The sequence below is a fragment of the Crinia signifera genome, chromosome 8 (assembly GCF_055691185.1).
Source record: "Crinia signifera chromosome 8, ASM5569118v1, whole genome shotgun sequence".
Taxonomy (NCBI): Eukaryota; Metazoa; Chordata; class Amphibia; order Anura; family Myobatrachidae; genus Crinia; species Crinia signifera.
The window spans coordinates 159,082,041-159,101,477 of NC_139224.1; the positions used below are offsets into that span (position 1 = coordinate 159,082,041).

Genomic DNA, 19,437 nt, shown 5'->3' on the forward strand with positions numbered 1-19,437 from the left:
ACACACACACACACACACATTCCAGGGTTAATTTGTTGGGAGCTAACTAGCCTACCAGTACATTTTTGGATTGTGGGAGGAAACTGGAGTACACGGAGGAAACACACGCAAGCGTGGGGAGAATATACAAACGCCGCACAGTTAGGGCCATGGTGGGCATCAAACCCATGACCTCAGTGTTGTGAGGCAGTAATGCTAACCATCCGTACTACATACATGGATGATAGCTATACCCCGTATCAGTAAATCCTACTCCGAGACACTCCCCTATCGTCCAACCCGTTGCCGAGATACTCTCCTGTCGACCAACCCTTAGCAGAGACACTTTCCGGTACTTCCTCATCTTTGCTACCACCGCTACACCAGTTACGTTAGCCACTACGTAACGATTTTCATTGTCCCCTTGCGGGCTTGCTTCACTCTCCACGCTTCGGGCTCAAGGCTCACTCCGCTTCGCTCGTCACAACTTTACTAAAGGTAATAGACCATGACATGGTCCTGGTATGTAAGTTCCGTAGCGTAAGCGGTGGCCCGCAAAGATGAGGAAGTACCCCCTCTCCTGTCAACCAGCCCGCCCGCAGAGACCCTCTGCTGTCGACCAACCCACAGCAGAGACGCTCCCCTGTTGACCAACCCACTGCAGAGACACTCCCCTATTCACCCACGCACACAGACACTCCCCTATCAACCATCTTACCGTGGAGACACTCCCCTATCCACAAACCGACCACAGAGATGCTACACCTACCTCATAGAACTATCTACAACAGGACAGGCCAACCTGTGGCTCTCCAGATGTTGTGAAACTACAAATCCCAGCATGCCTTGCCACAGTTATAACACTCCCTTATAGCAAAACTGTGGCAAGGCATGATGAGATTTGTAGTTTCCCAACATCTGGAGAGCCACAGGTTGGTCAGGCCTGATCTACCATAAGCACTCGATTTTAATGCCTCTCCTTGCTCAAAACTCACTTCAGTATTCCACCACAGTGATACACCCCAACCTCAGTAACCCCCCCCCCCTTATCTACTCCTCATATTTGTTTTATAAGTATGTGTCCCTCTCGCTATATACAGTGCACTACTTTACCAGTGTCAACTATTGTCATATAACCTTGCAGCCAAAAACCAGCCTCTCCTACATGTGTCCTAACATGTTCCACACTCCTACACCGTACCACTCCTATAATCCTGCAACATATTCCACAGTAACCACAGTGTATATGTAGTATAATATTTTCTACATTGAGAACCTATACAGCATGGGTGTATGTATTAAAGCTGACCTGTCATCATTTTGTACAATCGCATCAGTGTCTGTAAACTATCAAATAATTGTTTCCGTGAAAAAGGAATGATCCTAGAGTGGTTAAGGGTCATAGGGTCGACTGGCCTGTTGTCCAATAGTGGTTGACATTATGACTTAGTCGACATGGCTTAAAAAAGTCGACATGGCTTAGGTTGAAAGGTCGACAAAAGCACTATGTCGCCATAGAAAAGGTCAACATGAGATTTATGTGGTTTTTAGTGTCAACATGGGCACTGTATTAAGTGTACTGCGTCCACTCGCATTGCTCGCTTTGCTCTCCATGCTTCGCCACTATTATATTCTCCCTCTATTTTGACTTGGATAGTAAAGAAGAGAGCCATGGTGATCTACAGCTCCAATTCGATAGTAAGTAAGGCTCAGCATGGGTTTGTCAAAAATAGGTCATGAAGGACTAATTTAATTAGGAAGTCAGTGGGGTTGGGGGGTTTAATCTGTTGATGTAATACTTCTCGATTTCGCTAAAGCTTTTGACATGGTGCCTCCATAAAAGGTTATTTATGAAACTAAGTAACTTAGGGGTAGAAGATATTTGTAATTGGATTAAAAACTGGTTGTACAATCGGGGACAGAGAGTGGTGGTAAGTGGCATACATTCCAGCTGGGATAAGGTCCAAGTGATGTCCCGCAAGGCTCCATTTTGGGACCCACCTTGTTTAAAATATATTTTTTTTTTTACTGAGACGTCATGAAAACATGGGTGAAAGACACAATGAAGAACCTCTGCAGAGGTTCCAAAAGGGACCCACCTTGTATATTTATTAATGATATAGGTAATGACATAGTGAGTAAGATTGCAATATTTGCGGATGACACAAAAGTGAGTAAGGAAATTAACGGCACTTGTGTAGTTTCACGGCGGCCGATATATCGATGCGATCCTATGCAATTTTTTTACCTGTTCATAACCCCACTATCCACTATGCATGGAGTTGATTTTATATAGTGTCGCGATATCATAATAAAAGCATTCAATTTTCATTCAATTTCTATTTGATTTTGCTTCTATAAGCAAAATCAAATAGATAGAGCATATTTAACAGTGTGTACCCTCTATTAGGGGTCATCCTAGATATTAAATTGGGTACTAGCGCACACTGCTCAAGTGCAGCAGCAAATGCAAACCGGACACTGGCATGCATTGAAAGGGGAATGGATTCAAGGGATGCCAATGTGATCGTGCCTCTTTACAAGGCATTGGTGAGACCACAGTTGGAATACTGTGTTCAGTTCTGGGCACCGCACCTTAAAAAGGACATAAATGAATGGTCTCGAATCACATAGATGCAAAGATAAGTTAACCGGGCTGAATATGTTTTAACTGGAGAAACGGAGGTTGAGAGGTGATATGATTAGTATGTTCAAATACAGGATTTTGAATCATATGGAACTGGGAGATGATTGGTCACTAACAGGACTATACTTAGGACACGCGGGCATGTACTGAGGCTCGGGGAAAATAAATTCTGTACTGAATTAAGAAGAGGATTCTTCACCATTAGAGCAGTAACATTCTGGAACTCATTGCCAGTGGGGGTGATTACAGAATTAATTTATATCAAAACTGGATGCATTTTTGGCCACTAAGGGAATCCTATAGATATGACTTAAGTCAGTAGTTACAAGTCAGATAGGTTGGACTCGATGGACTAAAGTCTTTATTTCCAACCTTAATTACTATGTTACTATGATGCACACAGGACTGGACCTGGAGGTTAGGCACATTTTATTTGACACTTTTCACCTGATTTCACAGCCCGATGTGCCAGAATTGGGTGAAAGGGGCCCGACTTGCACTAGTGTATGGGCACCTAAAGTGCTGAAATGATATATTAAGAGCTACCCATGCAGATAAATAAGACCTATCCGTCTGTTTCTAAGAAGGCCAGATGTGAGTGCTGATGCATTGGTGCAAAACGTTAACCTGATGGTTAGCGGCTGCTTCTGATTGGCTGATTTCATCTGAATTATGCATAGATGTCATGTAACCATCAGTAGGCATCCACACTGTAAGATACGGGACAATCCAGACAAGAGACGGATGCGTGACTGGGGATGGGGCTAAGTTATCGGAGAAAGGGGTGGAGCCTATTGTGACGGTCGGATATCGGCTACCGATGGCAAAACCAATTAGCATTTATGCTAATGAGCTGCTGATGACATCTCGGCATTTTAAACCGTACACACTGGGTGATTCTGATTCTCATTTTTACCATTTGCGCTGCTTTCAGTGTGTAATGGGCCAGAGATGAGCTGTGAGTGCTGATGTGCAATCCCGCATCGGCCGCCGCCAGATTGTGTACCAATGTATGTTTTGTTGGTATACGATCTTTAGATCGACACACCCAAGGTCGACACCTGAAAGGGTAAGGTCAACAGTCAAAAGGTTGACATGGGTTTTTTACGTTTTTTTTTTTGTTAACATGTGCCGACAGGCGGTATTTCACTCCCTGCCATCCGAAGCATGGTGGATGCGTGCGGTGCACCAATACGGTGTCAATGTTGACCCTGTCGACATTTGGGACAGAAAAAAGTGAAAACCCCTTGTCGCCTTTTTGACTGTCGACCTAGCCATTGTCGAACTAATGCATGTCGCCCTTGGGTTGGTGGGCCCACTGACCCATGCCCGTTTTGTTTCGGCATATTTTACGTTTGCACTTTCCTTCCAGCTGCTCATGAGCCCCCAGGTGGGATGACTGGGTGTAGCGCGGTACAGTATAGAGATAATGCAACTGACGTACAATTGGGCCACAAGATTATTTATATTCTGTTCCTTTGTTCAGGGCCAATTAAACAAATGCAACATTACTATAGTGTTCCCGCTAGGCTGTTTTAGCCTGTTTTGCCCCTCCAGCAGCGCCCCGCTAAAAGAGCCTGCTGCCTGACTAATGTTGTGCCCGGGGAAGCTCCAGGCACCGCAATCTCGGTGGCGCTAGGCTTCCCTGGCAGCTCACGGACTTCGGCGGGGCCAGGTCCGCCCCCTTGTACGACGGAGGAAGCCCGGGCACGCCCGCTTGGTGACGCGGCGGCCCAGGCACGCCTCCTTTGGTGACGCGGCGCCCCCGGGCACGCCTCCTTTGGTGACACGGGACCGCCTACAATGATGACGTCGGCGGGCCCGGTCCGCCCCCATCCCGTACAGCGGCGCCCTGCCCCCAAAAATCCCTAGGGGGAACACTATTACTAGACGGGTGCAGGGGGTATGATGGGGTATCTATGTAGTAAATTTACTAAGATGGGATTTCTATTGAAGACCATAGCAACCAATCAGATTCTACTTACTTATTTAGCACCTTCTAGAAGTTCATAGATAGAATCTGTTTGGTTTCTATGGGCAACATCCCATATTCAACTCCCATCTCAGTTATTGTACCCCTATAAGTGTAATAAACAATTCTATACGTAAACCAGTCTGACTAGCAACAGTAGAACACGTGCTATGTCCGCCAGGAAGGATTCCACCATGAATAATGAACCAACAGAGGCTGAATGCAAGTCAGTTTCTTGATGTTAATAGCTGTCCGTTCATTCTGTGCAAGTGTCCAAAGAGATTTGTAAATCACTCAAGATCCTTGTCCATAAAAAAGCTGGAAGCCGGCTAAGACAACCCTTCTCTTGTTGTGCAGGCACTAAGCGGCAGACTGCGCTACCTCCTATGGCGTAGTATGGCTGAGCGGTACGTCGCACGGCTCATCCTCAATAACTGGTATTCATATCGAGAAAGCAATTCCACCTGTAACATACAGATGTGCCCCCCCCCCATACACCTATCCTCAGATTGCGCTGATAAATTCTTATTTGTCCTGTTAAAGAAAGTGACGGGATTCAACTTCTTGAAGAATTGCTTATTTTGAGGTCCATTAGGTGCACGACATCTAGGTGGGAATAGAGGTGGGGCCAGGAATCTGGCTAATGCCCATACAGTAGGACGATATTGCATGCTATCCATCCATTGATTTCAACCGCATATGTGTGATAAATCGAAGGATTGTATGCACCTCAAATGAGTTTTACACTGTTTTTCAAATTCTGCTGCCGCCGCCGCTGATCCCCACCACATGCCGTCGCTCCTTCACAGCGCTACGCTACTCCACCGCTAGCACCCGATGTGGCATCGCAGATGGAATGTGACATTGGGTGCTGGAAGAGGGCACTTTAGGCACCAATAGATGCGATTGGATGCAATGTTGAAAGGTCTGAAGTGTTTATGTAGACAATCAAATGGTTGACGTTGACTAGTTATGAGTATACATGAGTTTTTCACAATATTTTTGGGGACTTTTGTAAAAAGTGCAGAGGGAAGCAAGCCATGTGTTACAGTAATTGGGGGTCCATGTCGATATGGACACCAAAAAAATAAGAAAAAATGGATGTCAACCTTTTCGTTTGTTAACCTTTTTGATGATTATTATTATTATCCTGTGTTTATATGGCGCCAGAAGGCATCTGCAGCGGCGAATTACAGAGTACATAAATGAATAAGTGAAACAGTGACTTACAGCTGAATATAATAGAGGACAAGTACACATAGCTGCATCAGCAGAGGGCACTGACATGGGTATCAGCTTGGCAGAAACCTGCAGGATTTTGTGCCATCAAAGACGGTATAAGTAAAGGTGCATACACATGGGCTATAATTGCTGGCAATATGTTTGCTAAGCGACCATATTGCCGCCGATTGGAGTGTGCATCGGCGGTAAATTGCCGGGTGCACACTCCCGTTTTTAGCCCCCTTATGATCGCTGGTCGCAGGTGCTTGCTCCTGCGACCAGCTGATTACCTCTGCGGCTCTCCCAGCAGAGGTTCCCTTACATCAGCGACCATCTCTGGTCGGTGATGAAAAGGAGAGACTGAGCAATATATGGCCCCTGTGTGTACACAGCTTAAGAGAAGGAAAACCACACGAAGGAAGAGGGCCCTGCTCGTGAGAGCTTACATTCTAAAGGGGAGGGGCAGACAAACAAGAGACTGTCAACCTTTTGCTTGTTACGCAAGGGGGTTTGTTAGATCCGCACAGACTCTAAACATCAATATAGAGCATTTTGAAAAGACCATGTAGATAACCAATATATTGGACTACTTCTCCACCATTGTGGTAGTCTTGGATTGGCGGTGCGCCCAACACATTCAGTATTGTGACTGAATAAGAAGGGTTTCGTTTGCGAAGGGCAAACTAAAAGACAAATGTGCCTTTTTGGGCGCACTCTTTTTAGTATTATTGTTATGATATGATTATTTATTTAATACATAACTTTATTAGACTCTACACCTAAAATATTCTTGAGGCAATGTGAGTTACTCTATTATACAGTAAAATCCGTATTATACCTCTACTATCAAAACACAATCAGATTTATTTCAATTAGATGGAATTGTGTGGACTTAGTACTTATCTTATGTTGTCTTTAATTTTTCTTCCACAGACATTATCTTCATAAATACCATATTGGCTTCCTTAGTCTCTCACAATAACCATCTACCAAATATGCATATCATTATATCTGCACAACCATATGTTGTTACTGTTTTTGGTACTCTTTACCTAGAACGGCGCCCATCGCGGTCGTCGCGGGTACATCAGTGGCTACCCGCGATGCTAACGACGCGATCAATTAACGCGTCGGTCGCGATGTCGCTAGCATCGCGGGTGGCCACTGATGTACCCGCGATGTACCCGGGACGACCGCGATGACCGCGATTGATCAATCATCGCGGTCATCGCGATGTCGCTGGCATCGAGGGCACACAATAATGTATCCGCGATGACCGCGATTTCTGGCTGTGGTAAAAAGACAAGTGGAAAAAAGTGTGAAAAATAGCAAAATACATTAAAATTACACCTAAGCGGTGATTGTACAGTAAAAATGCGCAGATATCGCGGTGATTGCGGGCACATGGCGGCTGCTTGCATCACGGGTGACCACGGCCGTCATGTGCCTGCAATCACCGCGGTAGTTGCGCAAAAAAACAACAAAATACAATAAAAAAAAGACATCAAATTACATGGCAAACCGCGCACATATCGCCGTGATTGGGGGGACATGGCGGCCGGTTGCATCACGGGTGACCATCATGTGCCTGCAATCACCGCGATGGGTGCGCAATAAATCAACAAAATACAATAAAAAAACATGGGACTTGCGGCGGACAAACAGAGTCTCGTCGACCTCGACTATTTTGTCGGGCCCTCCAATGCGGCGCTGGGGCTGCGCCATCAAGTCCATGAGGCACGCCTCCCTCATGTACTTATTGTACAGTACCGTTGTCTTGGGGGAGATGCCAAGGTGCCGCTCACAGTAGTCGCCGGAAGTCAACTCCTCGCACCGGTTGAAGATAAACCTGATGATGTTCACAAACGACATCCGGCACCCAGGAATGAAGAGGCCAGCGCGGAGACTGATCTTCTGGCGGCAGGCTCTCACGTGGCAGCGCCACATCACCTCCTTCTCGCTGAGCTTCATGGCATGCCCATTGCCGCAGGTAGCTTCCTTGGGCAACAGGTGATGCTCCTGGAGGAATCGGATAGCCTCTGCCTCCGTCTGAGGCAGGGAGTACATGTTCACTCCAGATACAGATGCCATGGCCATGACCGGAACAGCAGAAACAGCAGAAGGCCGAATTAGCAGCAGGGCCTCAGTCACCAACAGCAACAGCAGCACAGTCTCTGTAATCACGGTGACTCAGCAGCAGAATGAACAGCAGCAGCAACACTGGAACCAGCAGCAAGCTCTCAGGAATCAGTAATAATCAATCAAAACGCAAATCTCTCTCTCTCTCGAACCACAGCTCCTCTCAACCCACAAAATTCCCCCCAAAATCAAGCTCTTTTAAACTGTCACAGGGGGGCGGTCTGAGGCCGTGGGATGTACCCTTTGTTGTTATTGTCCTATAAACATCTGTCACTATGCAGACACAGGGGGTTGGCCTCAGACAGGAGGATGGTGTCAACATGAGTAACTAGGCAGACGGACCTAGGGCAGATGTAGCTAGGCAGACTAAGGGCCATTCCACCTATTACAGATGTTACCATGCAGAATTAGGGTCATTAAAGGGTCATTTGAACCCATTACAGATGTGAGTGTGGCTGGAAATCGCGAAATCGCGGTCATCGCGGTCATCGCGGGCATCTTGTGCACAAAATAACACCCGCGATGCCTCAATCACCGCGATTTTACAATGGGGCCGACGAAAAAATTGAGGAATCACTGTCATCGCGGTGATCGCGGGCATCGCGGGCATCTTGTCCACGAAAATAACACCCGCGATGCCTCAATCACCGCGATTTTACATGCTGACGATTAGAAAGTTGATGCATCGCGGTCATCGCGGTGATCTTGGGCCGCAAATAGTACCCGCGATGCCTCAATCACCGCGATGAGCGCAATTTTACACCCGACGATCGCGATGAACATCGTGGGCGCCCTTCTAGGTAAAGTGTACCCTGTTTTTTTATATAAGACAATTTTTTAGTATTTTGTTTAAAAATGAATGTCCTCAGAAGCCCGCGTGAAGTAGTGCTCCCACAACCGGTGGCTCCTATGCATCTGCTGTTTGAACACCTTGCCTATGTTACTGGCTGGTGATTCGCTCGGAGTCTCCTCTCTAGTTACTAGGCCAGCCCCTCGCCAGCACAGTTGGAATCTGACCGGAACCGAGGTGCATAAGTAACCTCACGGCAATGGTGTCAAAAGAGAGTGCCAGGTTGGTTGTGTATGGGAGCTAGGATTTAGATCACTTCTGCTTTCCAATCCAGCACAATGTGCCCCCTTTTGCATGTGTCAACATTTTCACAATGTCGACCTTTTGTATGTGCCGACCGACAGCATGTCGATGACCTTTGACCTTTTGTTGGCAACCTAGACACAATAGCCCTTTCAATCCCCACACCCAGCTTGGGCACTAGTACATGGGTAAAAAAAAAAGGTCAAATATGGGACTGATACAAGTGAGCCGTCCCGCCCTGCAGTGTCCTCTCTGCAGCTCTGTACCCACTGTATTGCAGCAAACATACTAATCCCAAGCACCCGGTACACTATCAGCAGCTACAACGAGGCACAGACCCTGATACAGAAATAGTTACGGAAGTCCAGGAGTGGCTACCAGTGGTGGAGCATCTATGGATTTTGATAGGTCAGCGATGCGGGAGAGCACTCAGTGATTTGGACCCAAACCAGATATTTATATGGGCTTGGCCACTATACTGTATGCGGCTAAACCCGGTCTGTTTGGGCGAGACCAGCATGATCATTAACGATCCGTTGTTCTGTTGGGTTCCCATTAATTAGGGCTGTTCAAATAACAATTGAATTCCATGGTACACGGCAGGTGGTAATCCTGGTGATAGGTCGACACCAAACAGTCAACTTTCAGTGTGCCAGTTAAGACCCCAAGATTTTCATGTTTAGGATAGAACATACAAAGATTGCAGCATCCTAATAATACATGTTCTGTTTCCGTTTAGTTGCTTTATAAATATAAGGAATCAGTCATGCGCGGCCTGGGAAGTTCTAGTGTTCCGCTACAAGAACATCACCTAAGGCATTGCTGTCTCTGTAAGGGCTTCTTACTGTAATTGTACCATGCTCTTACTGGAGTGAGGTCAGATGGATACAATATTCTCTCCAGCCTCAGTGTAGGGCCAATGAGGAGATGACACTGAGTTAGGAGAATTTAACTAAATAAGACACTTGCATGGAAAAAATAGATATTTATTACACACAAACACACTGTGTATGTACATATGAGTTACTATCACCAGTAATACCCCTTTGATACTTCGTTCTCACTGCAAGGCAAATTCCCGGGTCTAGCATGTCGACGCGGAAATTTGCCTTTTAACATGTTTTTTTTTTTTGCAGGGTTAACTATCGGCATACCCGGGAAAAACTCATACACGGGTAAAACCCTTCTTTTTACTCGTGTTTGAGACCCGGGTATGCAGACACGGGTTGATCCGTTCAAACTGCCAAAAAACCCGTATTGAAAGGCAAATTACCGGGTAGAACTGCTTCACTCAGGAATTTGCCTGAGAATGGGGGTCCGTCGCCGCAGCTCCCGGCATTTCATTGCTGGGTAAAAGCCGTGTAGTTCTCACTCGCAGTGTGAACACGGTATGAGACAGAAATCAAAACCCGGGATTTACTCTGGTCCAGGAGGGTTTCTTTTTATCTGAAAGGGTCAACCCGGGTCTAAAATGCCAGGGCTTCGACCCTGGAATTTACCAGGGTTTTTCCCGGGTCTTCATTCCAAAAACCCGAGTCGCCGGCTGTCTGAAAGGGTGCGACCCGGGTTTTTCGGATTAATACTCAGAAAGGCACTTTGTAGATGCGGCCGGGAGCATGAGATGGTGGGGGGGGGGGGGGCAGCAGCGGCTCGGATCATGAGATAGGAGGGATCAGCAGTAGTGGCAGTTGGGGATGGACAGCACGCTGCAGGGCAGAAAGGTAGCCTGGCGCTGGTGAATAGAAGGTTGGACAAGGCTAGTTAAGAATTAAACTCCGGGCCGGTGCAAGCCCTGCCAGCTCCCTAGGCGAAAACCCCAAATCGCCCGCCCCCCTCCCCCGCCTGCCGGGGGGGGTTGTCTAGCGGGCACCAGACCCGCCACGCTCTGATACTGTAGAGGGGAGACCAGGAAGAAAGCACCAGCAGCAGCTGGCAAGTACGGGACACCCAGCCAGGGGGGGGGGGGGGGAGGGGGATTGCGGGCGCGGTAGTGGTGGAGGGGGGGGGGGGCACTCTGGGGCTGAGCAGCAGGGGGGGGGGCAGCACATTGCTGCTGTCCCGCAGTGGCGGGCTCCATGCAGGGAGGGGGGGGGGGCATACGGACTCACCTGGCAGCTCCCTGCTTGGTTGAATTCCTGGCTGGGTGTCCCGCATGCTGCTGCAGCTTTCTTCCTGGTCTCCTCGGCGGCTCCGTACCGCCCTCCAGTGGCTGATTAAACTAGCCTCCTCTTCCCTCCCACCTCACTCGCTCTTACCACCCCTTCACCACTCCCCCTGTCACCCCCTCACCTCACCCACCATCACCTGGCTCCATCCTGCTATCTTGCCCCCATCACCTTATTCCCTCTCACATCCCCTTTCACCTCACCTCTCCATTAATCAGGCTTCTGTGTGAAAGGGGTCGACACAGGAAATTCCCTTTTTTTTCTGCTGTATGAAAGGGGGTCAGAGCTTTTATCCGGGTTTTTGCATCCGTGAAATACCTCTGTTTTGGGGGGTTTTCTGTCTGTAAGGGGTATCAGACTAGATTGCAATTGCCCTGTACCAGTAGTAAAAGATACTGGGGTAGATGTATTAAGCTTTAACAAGAGATAAATCCAAGGGTGATAAGGAGAGATAAACGTCCTGCTTACTGTCATGTTACAGCCTGTGTTTGAAAAAAGTCAGTAAGGAGCTGATTGGCTGGACGTTTATCTCTCCTTATCACCCTTGCATTTATCTCTTGTTAAGGCTTAATACATCTGCCCCACTGTTCCCAGCTGATGTATATGAATTTATGTGCAGGTCTACATGGGTCAGATTTGCATGAGCTCTGACCTATGTGGGAACACCTAATCCCACCCCTTTTCTGTCTCTCAATTCAGTTGTGGTCCTAATACTTCTGTATTGTTAATTTTAGCCATAAACTACACTAAACCAAGCAGTATTTTAGGAGAGAGACTGGATTAGTTGTTGAGTAGTCAGGGGGCAATGGCAGCAGAAGGATCGGGGATGTAAGTAGTATGTCCGGTCTTTACCTTGATACACGAATCAGTTTTGTGATTTCTTATGGAAAACCCACATCCAGAATTTACACTAAACGAATTGTGATTGGTGACTTATCCGTGTTGTGGGGGGAGCTGTATTTTTCTGCCTTATATATCTGTATGTTCATGTTGTGAAGCAATAAGACTATCACAACATCTTAAGGCATTTATATTGTGTCGTGATTTGATGCTTTTTGATTACCTAGTTTTGCTGTCTTAAATCCCTGTCAGCACCACAAAATACGCTCTTAAAATATTTAGCGTGAAGACTATGATCTTTTGTTTATGCACCACGGAAATACTATTGATATGTGATATGATGTTTTTATTCTCTTTATAATTCCTATTTAAGTATGATGCTTTGACCTTTTTTTTTCTCTTAAAAAGTAAAATAAAAAAATAAACATAATTAAAGGTTATGCCTTTATATTACAATTAATCCTATGTATTAAAAGTGTGCCTCCACAAAGAAATTACTTTGTTTGGCTGCTGCAGCAACCGCTCCCCCCCAGGCCCTGCCCCGGTATTTCAAAAAGTGCTTATTCAATTCCTGGGGTCACCTTCAGCAAATACTATACACTCATCTCTAAGGCCCTTACCACTGAAGTATATTTACTACTCCTCTCACTTATACCCAATCTCGTGTGTGACTCATATGTCTCTCTGTGTTTAACAGGGCCTAGGTTATTGTCTTTATAGAAACACATGTATGACATCATCAACGTTTAATGAGTGATGTGGGCAGGGGTAAAAGTGTGTGTGTGGGGGGGGGGATGGGGTTATGGTATAAATCATAGACAGTCACAAGGCCTACATGGTCAAAAGGTCAACAGGGAAAAAGGTCAACATGAGCTTTTAATGTTTTAGGGTGTCTATGTCGACATAGGTCGACATGGACACTGTCTAAGTGTACCTCGTCCCTTTTGACTGTCGACCATTAGTGGTCGACCATATGACTGTCTATGATGAGTCAGTCTATGACCAGTCCGGATACCAGGTAGAGGGAACAAGTTCCCCCTCCACCACAGCCCTACACAATAATTCAAACAGAAAAGCCTCTCCCAGCAGCTTCATTTTCTGTTACGTCGTATGTGATGTCAAGCTGTCACAAGGTTCTATTGCTGTGGGCATTATGTGTAAGGGACACTTGTTTTCTGTGGGCATTGTTTATTAGGAAAACTACTTTGTCACTAAATAAGGAATACTTTACTACTGTGTAGCGTAACACAAATAAGGGGGAATACTGAGTGACATAATGTGGCTAAGGGGCACTTCTGTGTGTCATATCTTGAGTAAGGGGCACTACTATGTGGTGTAATATGAATCAGGGGCACTACATGTGGTGTAATGTGAATTTGATTTGTGTTACCGTGTGGAGTAAATGGGGGTCCTATTATGTACCACTGTCTCTGAATAAAGTATGGGAGGAAGGGCACACATTTATAGTTTGCACGGGGTTGCCAGAAACCCTGGCACAGGCCGTATGGGGGAGGTGGGGGGTGCGGTAATCAATGTCAGGGGAAATGAGTTCCTCCACCTCTCCAGGACTACTTTAAGCCCTGCAGGTGGGTTCTAGAAGGGAGCAGGTCCAGAATGGTAAAGGTGCGCGCACAGTGTTTGCCGACTAGACACCAGAGCTGGTGGCGGAAGAAGTGCAAAGTGCGCCGGATGTTCACGTTGTCCCCACTTGCTAACAGCAGACCGTAATGTCACACTGCTGGAGGCCGCATGTCCTAACACCTCTTTATACAGAAATGTTTTAACTATTTCTTCATCTCTTCAATGATTTATCAGTAGACAACCTTTACCATTATTTACTTTTTATTTTTTTTGTCTTAAGTGCTGCAATTTATCCACATTAAAAGAGGAAATCGATAGCCAGTGAAGTGCAAGACGCATCATGTTTGTATTAATGTTGTCATTAATTAAATATACTGTATTGGAAAAAGTTATGGTCTCAAAAACATACAAAGAAAAGCCACTTTCACATGTTTTCTGCTTTTAAAAGGTTATAACCTGCTGTTAATTGGATGTTGTAACTGCATATTGGGCCCGATTCAAACCCATTTGGACGGGCTGCGAATTCGCAGCCTGTCTGATAATCGAACAACCGCGCATTTGCACGGTACCCAGTGTCTAGCTATCGCTGACTGCTCTATGGGTAATTGGGGGCAGTAATGCAGTGTTTTCTGGGAGTGCCCCAGAAAACGTAAACGCAGGTGTGGTCTGGCCGTTGGGAGGGAGGGATGCTAATGTCTTCAACGGCCTAATTCTCCCCTCGGCCTTCGCAGTGCCGAGTGACTCTAGACTTACTCTGCGCTGATTGCAGAGGAAAGATCATTCACTGGTGAGTGTTTTTCCTGTGGGGGAACTGGGCGGGAGCGGCGTTTACTTGAAACGTGCCCATTGTTTCTGAAAGCATTCTGTTAAATGTGGGTGATCTTTTTAGATTTTGTGCTCTTTTTAAATTCTTAGTACATTATGCTCACCCACAGCTCCAGTCTGAAGTGACAGAAGCTGGAAGTGGTTTGTTGCTGTGAGCGCAAGCCACATGGGCACCCGTTATATCTGCTCACAGCCTCCTGAGCGTGTGAGCAGATCTGTGAAAACTCTGGTTTTTAGGTATCCGAATTTCGGCAGTAGGCCCAATAGGTTTAGTAATGGTTCCTGGGCTTATAACTCAAAGCATGGATTCTTTTATTTTTCTTTATATAATCTCTGTGCAGCCTGTTGCTGGAGCAACGCTGTTTCAGGGGATTTAAAGATCTTGTTAATAGCCCCTATTCCATAGATGGCAATCCATGAGTCTTCTAGCACCAGAACGGTTCTCCTGGCACCTGGTCTTTAATACCCCTTTCACACCAGATAATGCAGGGACTTACCCAGGTTGTCTCCTTTCACACCAGCCTAGTTCCTGCATTTTCTGGTGTGAGGAGGGAAAGAAACCCCACCGCTCTTTCCTGAAGGCAATGGCATAAGCTCCCGGATGACCAGCAGGGCGAGCGGGGAGGCGGGGACGTGCAGAATACTGATACAGCAGTGGGAGGTACTGTAGCGGCGATCTCCGTGGTGGTGGTGTAGCCGACGGTTATGGGGGATCGTGCTAATCTCCGTAGCGACTGTGGAGAGAAGCGGCTTCCTACACTAGTTAGTCAAAAGAGCCTGAGCTGGCGATCGCGTCACTGGGAGGCAAAGACTGATGGCTTCCCCAGCACCGCGGCCAGTGACACAAGCCGGGTTAGTACCTTTCACACCGGCCTGTATCCCAGGCTGGTCCTGGGAGCAACCCTGCTAGCTAGCACATCGGTCCCGAGATTTTGGCCTGGGAGCCTTTCACACCAGCACTAGTCGTGTGTTTGTTCCCGGGGCCAACCCAGGAATTTTGACTAGTGTGAAAGGGGTATTAGGTAAACTGCTCTAACATCAGCTTGGATATGACCTGCTCTAACATTAGCGTGCGTGTCGCAGTTCTTGCTATGCCGTTAGTTTAAAATCAAGGTTGAAAAAAAAAAAAAAACAATAAAAAAATAAATCATTTTTGGTTTAAACCAATTTTTTTTGCAGTAAAGTTTGAATGAAATCCTGTTTGTTATAATAATAGTGTGAAACATTGCTAAGTATTAGAAACCTTGAACAACCATGTTTTAATGCTTTCTAACCTTAACAATCCAAAGTTATTAGGCTTTGATATGATTTATTTAAAATGCAACATGCAAAAGTTATTTTTCAAAGAAACATACAAACACATAAAAAAAAGGAGTTAAGCTTGAGCACTGGATATGTCACACGGGTTTGGACTGGAGTAAAGATTAAACCATGAGGTATTTCTCTGTGTATTGTCTGTTTAATGTGTTGGTGTTTACTCCCTAAGTTTGTGAGTTTCAAATGTGTTTTTTTTTGTTGTCTTATAGGATTGTTGGGGGAGAAGCTTGATGTTAGGAAGGTTTAGCACCTCTCATTTGATTTACCTCCCTATATTTTTGTTGTGTCTGTGTGGGATTTACTGCATTGGTTCAGCTTACTTAGATGAAGACAATAAGCAACAGGGATTCCCTTACAGTAGGCTTTTTCAAGAAGACACGTTTTGTCTGTAGCCACATCATATTAAATAAAATTTGGTTTAAACCAGCCAATCCTTTTTTAACATCAAATATGAAGAGTGTCTCTCCTATTGGTTACTTACACTTTAACTAACACAGTGAAAAATAGAATTAGGGGCTAAAATCCCTCTCCCCCCCCCACCATTTTCAGATAACACATGGAAAAATACACCTGAACCCAATTATTTTAAAGGACCCTGTTCCTGTGTATCATTACATATATTCCAATCTTTCACCTGATATCCTAAAGAGAGTAGTTTGATGTTCAGCAGGTTTCCCCAGCTCAAATAAACCTGACTGACTCTCATATCCCTGTACTATTATGTGACTGGATCCCACCAGTTATGATGACATTCTAGAATGACTATGTGTTGCCTGTCCTCATTTAACCAATGTCGCCATTGGAAACGTCGACCTAATAACAACATACAGTGTAGTAGGAGGTCTGAATGCACTGCTCAGCCTGTAGCTAGGGAACATTGTCAGCCAGATGTCAGGAAAACCTGCCAGACGTGATCCAGCCCATCGATCGGAAATACTGCACGGAATCCCAGTTCTTTGTCTATTGTTGTAATGTGACTTCAGTTCATTACAGCATGAACCTTTCCCCCGATTCTCCTTAGTGTTTACATTTTTGTGCACGACAGTGATCTAAATCTCTCGTCTCTGATTGGTTGGATGTGGACTTGGAACTGCGCTTTAAGCAGGACACGTCTTCGTGAATGAAAGGGGATGTATGATCTAGAGCTAACCATATGAGCAGGAATGAAACACGATTCCCAAACCCCTACGTCAGAGGGGATATATGTGTATTATGTATATCCATGCTTAGCCGCAGGTGACTTTATTAGTACCTCAGTCAAGTTGATTTAACCATCTGTGCTAAACCATAAATATGCTTAAAACCTGGACTGCCTTGAAGTCCTTGTTTGGATTTCTCTGGCCTGTGTGTTTTAGTATAAAGTGTCACAAATGATAAACAGTTCTGCTGTCCCCTCTTCAGTTTTCATTTAAGCCATAACTTTTAAACCGATCTGTATTTGAGAAGAAAAACATCAGTGTGGTCATGGCCCTTTATGCGATGTTCTTACTCCTATCGTAACATTTTATTTATTTATTAACTGTTTCTTATATAGCGCAGCAAATTCCATTGTGCTTTACAAATGGAAAACAAACTTAGCGGTTACAGACCGTCAAAAATGTATGAGGGCCCTGCTCACAAGCTTACAGTATATAGGGAAATAAGCGGTGATACACAAGGATAGGTGTTATCTATTGCATAAAGTCCACCAGATTGCACAGGTTCTTGGTAGGCTGTATCAGTGACTTGATGGCCAGGGGTCATGATCCCTGTTTGCAGCAGTTATTCCCATGCATTGGTAGTAGGCGGGTACCTTGGTGGTCGCTGTACGGTGATCCAGCACACTAGTACCAAACCAAGACCGTAGCAGTGTGTCGTAAATTACTACTACATGTTTAGCAGTATAAAACAGGGTTCATCCACAATATAGTCTTTCTTAGAGATAGACAAAGCATTGATTATCACGTATCATTGCCGTGCAGGTGGAGGAGGCTGGTCAGGTCTTCCTGCTGATGAAGAAGGATTATCGGATCTCTCGCAACGTCCGTCTGGCTTGGTTCCTTACAAATCTCCACCAATCCATTTCTCCGATCCCTGAATCTGAGCTGGTAAGTTTGGTAATAAAGTAGCTGGATTGGATTTTTTCTTTATTTTTTTATGTGTATCCTAGTCTCATTATATCATGCTTTTGTTTTTTGTTTTAAATGGTTTCTTCAGTGACTTTAATTTCTGAATAAAATAGACACCCTTCAGCCAATCAAATCAATAGGATATTCACATTGCTAGACCAACCTTCAGCCAATCATAGCAATAGACTATTCACATTGCTAGACCAACCTTCAGCCAATCATAGCAATAGACTATTCACATTGCTAGACCAACCTTCAGCCAATCAGAGCAATAGAATATTCACATTGCTAGACCAACCTTCAACCAATCAGAGCAATAGGATATCTACATTGCTAGACCAACCTTCAGCCATTCAGAGCAATAGACTATTCACATTGCTAGACCAACCTTCAACCAATCAGAGCAATAGGATATCTACATTGCTAGACCAACCTTCAGCCAATCAGAGCAAAAGAACATTGCTAGATCAACCCTCAGACAATCGGAGTAATAGATTATTCGCAGGGCTAGATCAACCGCAAGCCAATCAGATCACTAAAACCTTCTCCCAATCAGAGCATCAGAAATTTAACAGGGCCATATTAACCTTCAGGAATAGTGTTTTGCTTTTGAATAGCATTGCCGTACATTACATTTTCTGCTGCAGAACACAGAGAATCACCCAGCCGTATAGTAAATTTATCCCCAAGACCGCAAGTGCCTTTTGTTTAAACATAATGCATTTTATTTTTATTTATTTATTAACAGTTTCTTATATAGCGCACACATATTCCGCAGCGCTGTACAGAGAGAATATTTGAACATTCACATCAGTCCCTGCCCCAGTGGAGCTTACAGTCCACATGTACACGCACACAGACATTCTAGGGTTAATTTGTTTTGGAAGCCAATTAACCTACCTGTATATTTTTGGACTGTGGGAGGAAACCGGAGTACCCGGAGGAAACCCACGCAAGCACGGTGGGAGAATATACAAACTCCGCACAGTTAGGGCCATGGTGGGAATCGAACCCATGGCCTCAGCGCTGTGAGGCAGTAATGCTAACCATTACACCATCCGTACTGCCCCGTATATATAACACATGGTGGGGATAGAACCCATGACCTCAGTGCTGTGAGGCAGTAATGTAACCATTACACCATCCGTACTGCCCTGTATATATAACACATGGTGGGGATAGAACCCATGGCCTCAGCGCTGTGAGGCAGTAATGCTAACCATTACACCACCCGTACTGCCCCGTATATATAACACATGGTGGGGATAGAACCCGTGACCTCAGTGCTGTGAGGCAGTAATGCTAATCATTACACCATCCGTACTGCCCCGTATATATAACACATGGTGGGGATAGAACCCATGACCTCAGTGCTGTGAGGCAGTAATGCTAACCATCACACCATCCGTACTGCCCCGTATATATAACACATGGTGGGGATAGAACCCATGACCTCAGCGCTGTGAGGCAGTAATGTAACCATTACACCATCCGTACTGCCTACTGTCTTTATTAGGACTTCATCAGGGTTATTATAGGATGTAACTTCC

The 19,437-nt window shown here is 45.5% G+C and overlaps 1 protein-coding gene across 4 annotated transcripts in view; it reads left to right on the forward strand.

The window, feature by feature from the left end:
- The window catches only part of SZT2 (SZT2 subunit of KICSTOR complex), a 140,664-nt gene that overhangs the window by 674 nt on the left and 120,553 nt on the right, over positions 1-19,437 (forward strand). For 3 of the 4 annotated variants that reach the window (XM_083157532.1, XM_083157533.1, XM_083157534.1), the window contains exons 2-3: positions 1,637-1,677; positions 17,741-17,866. In XM_083157532.1, the coding sequence (XP_083013658.1) occupies positions 1,651-1,677; positions 17,741-17,866 (153 nt within the window). In that variant the 5' untranslated portion in view covers positions 1,637-1,650. The remainder of the gene's footprint in view (positions 1-1,636; positions 1,678-17,740; positions 17,867-19,437) is intronic. The other variant, XM_083157531.1, reaches the window with a different exon arrangement.